This window comes from Theobroma cacao, chromosome 5 (genome assembly GCF_000208745.1).
Source record: "Theobroma cacao cultivar B97-61/B2 chromosome 5, Criollo_cocoa_genome_V2, whole genome shotgun sequence".
NCBI classification, from domain to species: domain Eukaryota; kingdom Viridiplantae; phylum Streptophyta; class Magnoliopsida; order Malvales; family Malvaceae; genus Theobroma; species Theobroma cacao.
This window is the reverse complement of record NC_030854.1, coordinates 2,973,860-2,986,637: the sequence shown is the minus strand read 5'-3', so window position 1 is coordinate 2,986,637 and position 12,778 is coordinate 2,973,860. Positions and strand designations below refer to the sequence as shown.

The 12,778-nt window shown below is 35.0% G+C and overlaps 2 protein-coding genes across 2 annotated transcripts; both read right to left on the bottom strand.

Moving 5' to 3' along the window:
* LOC18597974 (isocitrate dehydrogenase [NAD] catalytic subunit 5, mitochondrial) lies at positions 12–2,904 on the bottom strand. Its single transcript, XM_007027293.2, has 7 exons — positions 2,605–2,904; positions 2,007–2,327; positions 1,755–1,916; positions 1,590–1,664; positions 1,248–1,357; positions 1,103–1,175; positions 12–612 (listed from the first exon to the last, which is right to left on the bottom strand). Exons 1-7 carry the CDS (start codon positions 2,782–2,784, stop codon positions 421–423), a joined length of 1,113 nt encoding a protein of 370 aa, XP_007027355.1. The 5' UTR covers positions 2,785–2,904; the 3' UTR covers positions 12–420.
* LOC18597973 (phenylalanine ammonia-lyase) lies at positions 5,340–8,450 on the bottom strand. Its single transcript, XM_007027292.2, has 2 exons — positions 7,889–8,450; positions 5,340–7,222 (listed from the first exon to the last, which is right to left on the bottom strand). The coding sequence occupies exons 1-2, from the start codon at positions 8,305–8,307 to the stop codon at positions 5,473–5,475; spliced, it is 2,169 nt and encodes a 722-aa protein (XP_007027354.1). The 5' UTR covers positions 8,308–8,450; the 3' UTR covers positions 5,340–5,472.

Here is a 12,778-nt window from a genome sequence, read left to right as displayed (position 1 = left end):
ACACAACAGTCTGCAAGCACATCACAGCGACATGAAACTTGTTTGATTTCAATGAAATAAATAATTCTAAATATAACAATCGTTCCACCTTAGTCGCATCAATATGTGAAAATACAGCTTATCAAAGTCGGGAAATAAAGACCATGAAGAAGAAACACATCATCTTCACTGAATACTTTTCCTTATAAAAGCCCCAGTAATCTCGAATGTTTTCTTCGCAAATTTAACTGGCGCCACATATTCTCCATAGCTGAAGATAAAAGAGTTAAGAAGATACATTCCTTCGCCATCAAGGTGATGTTATTTTTATTCCTCTTCATAAGAGAAGAAAGAAAACATTTAAGCCGAGGTGAAAAACATAGCAGACAAGTTGCAAAGAAATCCAACGCAAAACCAGAAATGCCTGCAAAGAAACAATCTCTAAAGGTGATCACAAATAGCCTTGGTAAAATCAGTTGTTGTTGAAGAGCCACCAAGGTCAGCAGTTCGATGATTCCCCTCAGCAATTGTTTTGAGAATGGCATCCTGAATCCTATCGGCCTTGTCATGGAGATTTAAGTGGTGTAACATTGAGACCGCACTCAATAGCAAAGCAGTTGGATTTGCCAAATTCTAAATAATGTCAACCATATAAATAATTAGCTGGTGCAATGAGAATTGAAATTAAACTCAGAAATATACAGTTGAAAGAGAAAAGACAGGAGGTACTTGGCAGAGGCAATTAACAAATCATGACAGGCAAACATGACCCTAATGGGTTTTCTACTCCAAACTACCACCATTTCCTCCAGACTTAAAGAACCACAATCTAGAAACTCCAATAACCAAGCACAGAATCCAAAATTGAAAACCTGACACAGCTTGATAATTAGCATAATGCACACAGTTACACCTTAATAGTCTTTCTCTAGATATCCAATCTCAACTCTCAACCATTAAGATTTTCTTTGTATCCACTAAAGCACTACATGACTAACAATCCCTAGACATATCTTCATATTTTTCACAAGTGCTCCTTGTCTATGCAAAATGAATGGCAACACAGAAATAAATGAAGGACAGATACTCCATTAGAAATCAGAAGATAGATTTGACGACTAACCTTTCCTGCAATATCAGGTGCTGAACCATGAACAGCTTCAGCAAGGGCGATTCCTCCCTCACCAATATTGCAACTGCAGAAGAAGAAAATGCTGTTAAACCATCTAGATGTATGTTACTGGTGATTATTAGGAAGGTTTAGTTACCTTGGTGTTAAACCCAAGCCGCCAACCAATCCAGCACAAAGGTCACTGATAATGTCACCATAGAGGTTAGGCATCACCAAAACATCAAAAAGTGCTGGATTCTTCACAAGCTGCAGGTAGCACAAAATGTAATTAGTTCTAGATATCAGTTTTCACTTCCATAAAAGATGAACATGCAATTCTGTGCATGTCTAAACAAGAACTCTTTCTGTCAGATGTCAAAAGTAATATAGGCAGAAAGGTAGCCCTTAAAGTAGCTGATTCAAAATCTGACCTCTCCCATCACATCAAAAGTGGGGAAAAAAAAGCAACATAATACTTATAGGAGGAAATCTGTCATACCATCATACAGCAATTGTCAATGACTACTTCCTCATATGTTATCTCAGGGTATTTCTCTGCAACCTCCCGGCAGCACTAGAAACAGAAAAGTAAACCAACTTTAATAAACAGTAACTCTAGGAAATTAATGAAGAACCAACAAACTAGGCATTTAAATTGGCAGACCTTAAGAAAAAGACCATCTGTTTTCTGCATAATATTGGCTTTATGAATTGCAGAAACTCGCTCTCTTCCATGGGTCTTGGCATAGTGAAAAGCATATTCAGCCACCCTCAAACTTGCCTGACGAGTAATAATCTTGAGACTTTCAACCACACCTCTCACCACCTAGCGCCCAAAGCAAAAGAATTACCTCCTCATACTTATAGTGAATACCCCATTTATCAAATTGCATACAAACTATAGAAACCAACTTACTTGATGTTCGAGTCCACTGTACTCCCCTTCTGTGTTTTCACGAATAGTAATAAGATTTACATTATCATACCGAGTCTTATATCCCGGAAGGCTATAACACGGCCTGACATTGGCATACAGATTAAGTTCTTTCCTTAGAGTAAGGTTCAAAGACCGATGACCTTTACCAATAGGTGTAGCCATTGGACCTTTCAAGCCTACCCCATTCCTTCTTACTGATTCTAAACTTTCCCAAGTTAGAAAACTCTGAGTTCTTGGATCAATTTGATCCCCAACATAATGTTCTTCCCATTCAATCGGCACTTCAGCTGCTCTAAAAACCTGAATCAATTAAAATTACTCAGTTCCCACCATAATTTCACGAAATATAAATAAAAATTGGGTCTTGATAATGATATTTTTCATACAAATATATATTTTTTATAATTTTATAAAATTTGCTTCTTTTAAACTAAAAATATCTAATTTCTGACAGTCTGTGCCTAAATTAAAAACTTTTTAAAGCAAAAATTTTAATTTCTAATACTTATGATTAAATCCATCGAAACTAAAAAATCAGGACTTTCCAAGCGAAAATTCGGATATAGGGGGAAGGAACCTGTTTGACGGACTCAGCGATCTCGGGGCCGATGCCGTCGCCAGGGAAGAGAGTGGCTCGGATGGGATCGGTGGCGGAAGAGAAAGCTCTAGCTAAGGATAGCGGCGAGGTACGGTTAGGATTAAGATTGGAGTGGGAAAGGATCTGAGTGGCTCGTCGTCTCAGGAGCTGCGTCGCCATTGACCGTGCTGGGTTGCGACCCCTCGACTCTGTTAAAGTGCAGAATTAAAAATATATTTTCAGTGCCATATAAAGCTATGTTATTCCCAAATTTTGGCAGTCAGGGCAGATTTGCTCATTCTTTTTTTTATTATTATTATTTTTACTATTGATATGCCACGTGTATTTTTATTTAGGAGCTGGTCAAACTTTGAAAAGTCCACTTGGCCACTTGGCGTAGTTTGTAATTACAAGTCAACCCAAATAAGTACCACTACATAATTTAGAAAATAGAAATACTCTTCTTTTTTAATTATACAGAACAAAAAATTGTCACGTACTTTTTACTTGTATATATTTTTATTATAAAAAGAAATAATAAAAAATCAACCAAATGACCTGTTAATTTTTTTTAGTCATTTTATTTGTTTAATTAAAAAATGAGTTTCTTGACATTCCAAAAAAATGTTTTGTAATTTAAAATAAAATAAATGTCTCTTGAAATTAAAATTGGGAAATTAATTGGTTACTTTTTATTTTACTTTTGAAAAGTGGTTACTTTTTACTTAACATAATTAGCTTTGTTTTTAAGAATTTTTTAATTTTATTATTAATATTAATTTAATGGAATAAGAGACATTTAAGCACCTTAATTTTAATGGTGTCAAGAAGAATTTAACAAAAGAAAAGGGACAATTAAGTGCTAAATATTATACCTTAAGTTAAATTTATTATGTCTCAAATTATAAGATATATTATTTATCTAATTTTTTTTATATTAGCTATGAAAAATAAATTGAGATACTCTTGGGTCTATATTAGAATAGCTAGCCCATTTTGAGATAAGGTGCAATGGTCCAACAACATCAGAGAATGGGCTGCCTTAAGAAGTTAGATAAGAGTGAATAAAATTGAATCACGTCAATGACTCCATCTCATACACTTCAATTCAATTAGTTTATTTGATCAATTTTTTATTTTAAAATTTTTGAATCGAATCTATCAAAAGATCAAACTAAGTACATATATAATATTTATATATATTATTTTAAATTTATATATAATATATATTAAATTTATATATAATATATATTTTTATAATTAATTTTTGTTTCACATTTTATAATTTTGAATAAAATTTATATATTTTAATATTGTAATTTGTAAAAAAATAAAATTTTAATCTTTTTATCCAAAACTGAACTCATTGAATCAATTTTATATATTTGATTGATTCAATTTTTTTTATAATTGATCGATTCTAATTAATTTTTTAAAATAATTTAATCCATTTAACCTCTAAATATATCATATTAAATTAACCGAATCATCTAACTGCTCACCACTAAAGCCTAGTAACTCAAGCCTGATGGGACAAAGAGACTTTCTAAATATTATCTCGCTACCTCTTAAGGCCCAATTGGATCGTCCGAAGGCCATCTTTCTTGCCCATCCAAACAAAATGGAAACGGGGTAATGGCTCTGTGAAGAGCTTCAAAATGGGTAATAATTGCCATTTGCATCTAGCATTATCAGGCTGAGTAAAATCCACAGAAACCAGGATTAGATGTAATCCTCAATCACCACAATTTAACGTTGAAGCCGTTTGCAATTTGGGACCAACATGAGTGTCAAAGTCAGCAGTGCCAATTGCCAAAAATGGTCCTAGCAGGCAGCAATTCCTTTCTTGGTTTTTGGTAATCTCCATCTGCCACTAGAGAATACTAGCAGTGGCATTGGACTATGTTCACTGGGGAAATTGTTCAGTCAGGCCATGTTTTCTTACCTGAAATCAGCCATTCTTAAAGCTTGAAAGAAGAGGAAAAAAACACTACCCCTTGCTCTTCAATTCTGATCCACGTTGAGCAAAGTGGCAGAGTGCAGTTGCAGCTGATGTCAGCTTCAGTTAATGCCTGAAACAAATGCAAATGAGCAAAGTAAATGTGCTTTGGTTTGCTCCACTGGCCTCTGGGGCTCACATTAGCTGCCTTTTTACTTCATTTTGTTTTTGTTATCAAAATCTTTGGACGTCATGTATGTCAATAATGACTGAGGATTTCCAGGATCAAAGGACCCACCGCCCACACATAGCATAAAATTTAAAAATCTATGTCACACACTGACATTCAATTTCTGCTATTGGAATTTCTTTCTGGTTGTTTTGGCTAGTGTTGTTATTGGAATTATTGAACACAACTATCACGTTTCTGTCCATTATTGGGTAGCCAAGGGCTTTCCAATTATGACGCCTTGATCAGGGTCCAATATTAAATAATGTGGGTGAGTTGGTGAAAGTCTGTAAGGAACCCATGTGGCTCTCATGACAGTGTAATAAAGAGGAAGGGGAGAAAAATATTCAGTTGAAGTTGTTACTTCAAGCATTTTGCAACACTCCCGAGGATCAAGCTAGGGGTTATTTTCAATTTCATTCCAAATATTACTAGTGTAAGTTTTAAGTTTTGGGAGTAGCAATGGACAAGGGTGAAGGGTCCATTGACTGCTTAATGGTGCTCTAGAATGTCATGCCACCATCTACCTCTTATGTGATAGAAACTTAAAGGGGAAAAGAGAGATGGAAATGAGAAATAAACATATTACATACGCGTTCATATCATTAACTTCTTTTACAAGGAAATTCAAACAAAAGAGAGGTGGAAAAACAAAGAAAGAGATTGGATAACAAATTTCAAAGATCGAAATGACAGCAAACTAGCAGATTGGTAGAGGGGCACCGTTCCATTCCTTAAGGCATTCCAGCATTGGATCAATGATCTTCCCCTGGCACATAGCTGTGAACACCTTGTCAAACTCCTCACCAGGTGACTTGACATTTTCTCCAGTTAGCAGCCCTGTTCCAAGCTCCTCCCTCACGAACTTGTACAAGGGATATGATCTGCATTCCTGGATCCTGTTAGGAATTCCTGCATTTCCATTCTCAAGTGACAACCTTGCACTCTCGACCTCCTTTGGCAAGATAGCCTTTAACTCCTCTTCAAAAGCTGCGACCTTTTGGAAGATTGAAGTGCTTGCATTCTTCTCATTCTCACCATTTGCCAATGCATGCTCAACAAGTACTTGCCTCAGCTTTTGCATCAATGGGTAGGTAGCACTGCAGGGGTCATCAATGTAGGCAAAGACGTATTCGCTATCAACAGCTTTGAGTAAATCCTTCTCACTGAATCTTGAAGGGTGAAGTTCACCATTGGCACCGGTAGTGAGGATTTTCTTAGCTATCTGGCTCACGGTGTTCTTCACTGTGTTCCTCAAATTCTCTTCCAAATGCCTCAAATCAATAGCTTGGCAAAGAGCCACCAAGTATGTAGAGGACATAAGCTTCAATATATCAACAGCCTCGGCAGTTTTTCTCGAAGATATTAGTCCCAGAGAGTTCACATCTTGGTTGTGCTGCTCGGCACTCTGGACATGGTTAGTGACTGGATTAGCTAGGTATTGGAGCTCAGAACAATAGGAAGCCATTGCAATTTCAGCACCCTTGAAACCATAATCTAGACTTGGGTTCCTACCACCGGAGAGGTTTGATGGGAGACCATTGTTGTAGAAATCATTAACAAGTTCAGAGAACTGAGCGAACATAAGTTTTCCGATGGCTGCAATAGCCAAACGGGCATTATCCATTGAAACACCAATTGGGGTACCCTGGAAGTTGCCACCATGTAATGCCTTGTTCCTTGAAACATCGATCAAAGGGTTATCATTGACGGAGTTAATCTCTCTTTCAATTGATTTGGTTGCGAATCTGATCACTTCAATCTGTGGACCAAGCCATTGTGGAGAAGTCCTCAGAGCGTAGCGATCTTGTTTTGGTTTTTGCAGGGGATCCATTTCGTGCAACTTCTTAGCTGCTTTAACATAAGAGCTCCCCTCAAGTATGTGTTCCATTATGGCTGCAGCCTCAATTTGTCCTGGATGGTGCTTCAATTTATGTGTCAAATGGTCAGTGAACTCAGGTTTACCGTTCATGACTTCAGCAAAAATTGCTGATAAAATTTCTGACAAAACGGCCAAAATGTTTGCTTCAAAAAGAACCATGGAAGCCAAGCCTGAACCAACTGCAGTGCCATTGACCAGAGCAAGGCCTTCCTTAGGCTGCAACACGAAGAACCCAGTATCAATACCGGCTACGCAGAACGCTTCCTGGGCATCAAGCGATTCGCCCTTGGGTCCAACGGCCTTGGAATTAGGCCTGCCAGTGAGCAATCCAGCAATGTAGGAAAGAGGAACAAGATCGCCAGATGCAGTAATTGTGCCACGAAGTGGCAGGCATGGGGTGATGTTGTGGTTGAGAAGCTTGGTGATCGCCTCCAGGATTTCAAATCTGATGCCAGAGTATCCCTGGAGGAGGGTGTTGATCCTAACAAGCATAGCTGCTCTAGTTGCTGAGTGAGGGAGTGTGTGGCATGACTCGGTTCCATTGCCAAAGATCCCAGCGTTCAAGAACCTGGAGCAACAAAACAGATTTAATTATACTGATAAAACCAATTTTCCAATTCGTGACTTTAAAATTTAATTAACATAGAAAACTATGCTTAGATTAGGCGATCTGCTTTAACCATAATTTTCCTATCTGAAAGAAACATACTATGTTGATATGGTCAAATGTTGTCCCATTGGCCCATTCATCATAAATAAATTTGCCTTAAATTGCACCATTACTTTTATGATGACACCCTATCAACCTTCGAACCACAAATCTGGCCCCATCCCGCATTACTTCCACGTTCTTTCCAAAAATAGCCAGCCCAAGTTGACAAGTTATTATGGTAATGAATTTTATTTATTTACTATACTTAACTCGGTTTTAACTCGGCCCAACAGGCCCAGTCAACTCGACCGCCGTCCAGTTACTTCGGACTACTGCCACAAAGTTGAATTTTGACTTCAATGCTTAATCCCACAGACAAAATCACTAGTCCCCAACCCCAACCCCAAACAAAAAAAAAAAGAGCCCAAAATTTGTCCTGCCTCAATATAATGGGACTGAGTCAACTCGGACGGATGAACTCAGTTTGAAACCGAAGTCCGCATGCTACGTAGTTTTGATTTCCAGATGACAGTTTGTAGTTAATTTGGTAGGCATAGTAAGAAAGAAAGTTTTTTAACTTACCTAATTAGCTCTTTTTGAAGAGCAGCTCCTTGCTTGGTTCTTCTATGAGAAGTAGCACCAAAACCGGTCGTAACACCATAGCTGTCGGTGCCTTTGTTCATGCCATCAAGGACCCAATCAGCACTAGCCTTGACGCCGGCCCTCGCATCCTCGGAGAGCTCAACTTTGACCCCCAAGTCCCGCGTAGCTATGGCTGCAACTTGAGAAATCGTCAAGGTCTCGCCACCAAGCTTCACTGAAGGCTTCCTATACTCAGCAACCATGCGTTTCACTTCATCCAAATGACTTCCCTTGAGTGACTCAGCTGTAGCACCCCAGTTCAAAGGGTCGACGACGGCACCCTTTGTAGCAGTGGAAGCAGTCGTGCAAAAGCTCTCCAAAGAACCGTTCTGGCGACCATTTTGAGCGATCGTCTCCATGTTAAACAAGGAAAACTGAGAATGAAGAATGACCCAGTAAAGAAGATGAAGTACTTCTTAATTTACAATGTCTGTCTTTTCCTGTAGTTGAGATAGGAAATGAGAGTTTATTTGTTTCCCTTTCGTTTCCTTCCTGAGGAGAGAAGGGAGAAGAAAGGTGGTTTATATAGAAGAGAGAAGGGCAGGGGGGAGTGAGTTGGTAGGTAAGCATAAGGCTTGGCAGAGGGAGAGAAAAGGCTTCGGGCTTGGGTTGGTTGAGATTCAAGAAGGGCCGTTGATTTAAAAATGATCCAAGGGTCAAAAGAAAAGAGCGTGGACTAGATTTGGATCAGCGGGCGAAATGAAGAAAGAAAGGTAAACATTTGACTCGTGAAAGTGGTGGTGGCTGGAGCTTTGAGGAGAGGATGTGGTTGGTGGGAATCGAGGAGGAAATGATGAAGAAAGTTGTAACCATATAGTCCCCCCACCCCGCACCCATTGGTTAGGTTACGTCGCAACAAGTCCCTTAAATTATTGCAACGACTGTGCCACACGTAATTCTTTCGTAACTAAACCCTTTGCTTTCAATTACATTCAAATATTTAATTAATGGATTGGTACATGATATTTTAATTAAAGAATAAAGTTCAAAATTTTTTTAAAAATTTAATTAATCAAAACCTTTTTTCTTAATTTACAAAATGATCTCAGTCATCTAATGTTTCACCCTGTTAGTTTATTCAAAAGCCTCATCTCATCGACAATTCATGGCTTCCCTACATGCACTAGCTTTTGGCTAATGTTGCCACGTTTTGTCTGAAAAAAAAACTGTCCACTTTCAGGAAGATGCCAAAAACCAATTCACAGACACAACAGTATTGGATTCGGCATCATCACCGTGGCCACATGATGCTTTGGTTTTTGGGTGCAGCTAGCGAAAGCCCACTGCAATGAATGCCGGTTGCTTTGTACTTAAACATTTGGATAATTTCCTAGTGATATTTAACTATACATTTAACTCTCTAACTCTGAAAACTTCTTCGATCTTGACATGTTCTATAATTAGTTTTGTTTAGCATGATAGTGAGCAAGTCGTGCAGATTATTTCATTCCTTTATTTATTTATTATAATGTTTTTGTTATTTTATGGATAATTTATACAATCGTCCCCTGAGAAAAAACTTTGGTCCAACAAAAGCACCTGCGAACCGGTCTACCTAGTTTTTTGTCTGTAATGACTATAAGGTTCTCTATCAATTTGAAGATGAAACTTGTTAAAGAAAAAACAGCTGAGAACTCAAAACTTTCATTTCTCCTTGAACTTTCCGATGTTTGACCCTTCATCGCCTCCGATTAATCTGAAATCATTACATGTATAGAGACACCCACGTGCATGTTGAGTTTGAGTTTTTAGTATACCATTTGATCTCGTCCAAATCTAATCTTAACAAAAGGCCATCCAGTTTCAAAAAAAAAAAAAAAAAAAGGTACACATCTAGACTGAGCCAGCTAATTTAGAATAGAGGGCAAAAATTTAACCCCCTGTGGACCATTCCTTTTAAAATTACTGTACTATATGTGATTAATTATCCTCTCTTTTTGTTTTGGTCAAATGAAATTATTCTCTTAATTAGCAGCTAAAACCAATATGTCTAGCTTTTTTCGGCTTGTTTATTTAGACTCGGTTTATATTTTTATTATTTTTTGTAAGAATAAATAGTAAACCAAATTTAATTTGGTTGGTAAAAATATTTATTAACTTTTTCGGGAAAGAGGTTTAGGTTGTTGAAACGGTGTTGTTAATGTCAAAGATTCAATCTTTTTTATCTATTCTTTAATGCTATGTTGTATAAACTTTAAAGTATCAATTAATTAATGATTTAATGGTCCATATGAGCTTAATATAAGTCTCCAATAGTTAATTAAAAATCCGAAACTTCAAATTAACTGTTTAAAGATTCATAATTTGTTAATTTTATGAGACGAGTAAGAATTATCTCTCATCGTGTAAAATAAATACCTTTAATAATATTTTTACCAGCCACGTATAATTATTTAATATTCCCTTCACAAAAATAGGGTTTGGTGGTATACTTTTTTTTTTTCAAGAAAGGTGTTCTGTTTAGAACATATCCTCGAAGCCATTTGAAACTTTTGTTCAAACCTCACCAACTCTGATTTTGCCTCCCCCCCCCCGGACCTTTCCTAGCCTCACCAACCCTTTGTAGCCCTTTCCAATTTTTCACTTTTACATTTGAACTAATTCAATTATTTAGAAGGAAAAAGCTGCAAGTAAAAAAAGTTCAAATTCAATGAACATGGAATCATTTTTTCCTACTCACCAACCCCTTCTGTTTCACACGAATTATATTTTACAGTTTCAAATAATACTACAAATTCACCCTTCGAGAGTCAAATAAAATAATAAATTATAGTAACGACTTTCAAAATAGACTTACATATTTACATAACGTATGACTATAATTGTTTAATTATTATTAAATATATTTAATTTTTATATAAAAAATAAAATTCCCTTTTTTATATATTTTATTGCATAATTACATTTTCTTTCAAACTCTTTGAAATTATATGTTTTTATTTATTTCCTTGAGACCCTTTTAATTATTTGAAAATTGAAGTTAAATTAATGTTTANGGCGTGGTTGGGGTTGTTAGCAATTATATTATGGTGAGACGATATGTGGTTATTAGTAACCCAATTCTTAGATATTTTGGTAAAAGGAAAGATTAATTCTTTGATTTAAATAAAAACAGCAAGAAAAATGCTGCCTGCCGGAGACTAGCTAAAAGCTTAATAACATTACACCAGATTTTTGTCTTGCACATCTGTTTCCAGTTGGATTAATTGGTCTTGTTCTTGACCAATAATGTCAAAGCCCATTAATTCATATGCAGAAGTTTCAGGACTTTTGGCACTAAGGAAGTTTCTGTCTAAGATAATATCCAAGTAATTAATAGAATCTATAGTTTCTTTTTGTTTTCCTTTTCTTTTTTTCTTTTTTTGAGAGAGGACAAGGGGGGGTTGGTAAGGTTCTTCTTGGCAACTTCTCCAAGTGGTCACATTTTAAGCACCAAATTATTAAGATATGTGTGGCTAAGATTCTTCAACTATTTAAAGTTTCAGTATTTCACTAGAAAAAAGTTGAAATTGGTGGATAAATCATGGGTTTTCCTCTTTAACTTCTAAAGAAAATAATAAAAAAGGATAATATTGTTGTAATTATTGAATATAAAATCACTATTTAAAACAAAAAGAAGAAAAACCCATGTGGAGATTTTCCAGCCACTCACATGTCTAATTGGTCCTTGACTGAAAGCTGCTTTGTTTTATAGTGGGGCATGCTTGTACATTTTAATAAAAAGGACAGTTACAAGAAATAAAACAAAAGAAAAAAAAATGGGTTAGATTAGAAGAGCTCTTTAACAAACATGGTTTGTTGAGCTAACACTAGTCTTGTTCACACAACCCTTTTTCCTTTAATGGTAGGTATAAGGCAAAGCAGCTCAGCTACAAGCAAATATCATATATGCATCCATTCATTCAATACTCTGATGATTTTCTTTCCAACTTCACTTATGCACAATTCCTTTTTTTTTTTTCTTTGGTACAAGAAGAAATAGTATACAACTTAAATTTAGAATTAACCTTATTCTTATAACTCAAAATTAAGTTTTAGCAGCTCACTTCACTTTTATATTTGTAAACATAACTCATATTAGAATTGTTTTTTTTTATCATCTCTTATTATTGATGGATTAACCTAATGATGTATAAATACAATTATTTTTTGTCAAATGAAATAGCTTATGTAATTATATATATATATATATATTGAGATTTTTAAAATATTTACATATTTATCAATATTTTAATAATTTGTATAATATTAATTGTACGAAAAATGTTATCTACATTTATAACTTATATCTATATTTATGACATACATAAAAATATAAATGTTGAAAAACTTTTAGAATAATGAAAATGGTCATATAGATTTATTTATTCATTAAATTTCTAAATTGTGATTTTAAAATATTTTTATTATTAATATTAACAAGATTCATCTAATTTGTTAATGTATAAAAATTTTAATTGCATGAAATCACTTTCATTAAAAGTATTTTCTTATTAGAAATATTAATACAAAGATATATTCAATTTATGAATAAGAATTTTGTATTGAATGAGTATTGAATGATTTTATAGATTAATATTACAAAATTTAAATTGTATATAATTTAAACACAAATTTTTTATATATAATTATGTTTCAATTATAATTTTTTTTATTTATAAACAATTAACTTTACGTATTAAAAACATTTATATTTATATATAATTATTATTTATATTAAAAATAAATATGATCACATACAACACATTTGATAAAAAAAAAATATCAATTAGCTATCAGCAGACCAAAAATAATTTGGTCCGCCACTTCTCTATTATAATCATGAAAAAA

What these genes read in the sequence shown, in the direction of transcription:
- LOC18597973 (XM_007027292.2), bottom strand. Translation starts at nt 8,307, where the DNA reads ATGGAGACGATCGCTCAAAATGGTCGCCAGAACGGTTCTTTGGAGAGC. An exon ending in CTTCAAAAAGAGCTAATTAG is followed by an intron (nt 7,223 to 7,888) that starts GTAAGTTAAAAA and finishes TTGTTGCTCCAG; the next exon opens with GTTCTTGAACGCTGGGATCT.
- LOC18597974 (XM_007027293.2), bottom strand. Translation starts at nt 2,784, where the DNA reads ATGGCGACGCAGCTCCTGAGACGACGAGCCACTCAGATCCTTTCCCAC. An exon ending in TCGCTGAGTCCGTCAAACAG is followed by an intron (nt 2,328 to 2,604) that starts GTTCCTTCCCCC and finishes TAATTGATTCAG; the next exon opens with GTTTTTAGAGCAGCTGAAGT. An exon ending in CAGATGGTCTTTTTCTTAAG is followed by an intron (nt 1,665 to 1,754) that starts GTCTGCCAATTT and finishes TTCTGTTTCTAG; the next exon opens with TGCTGCCGGGAGGTTGCAGA.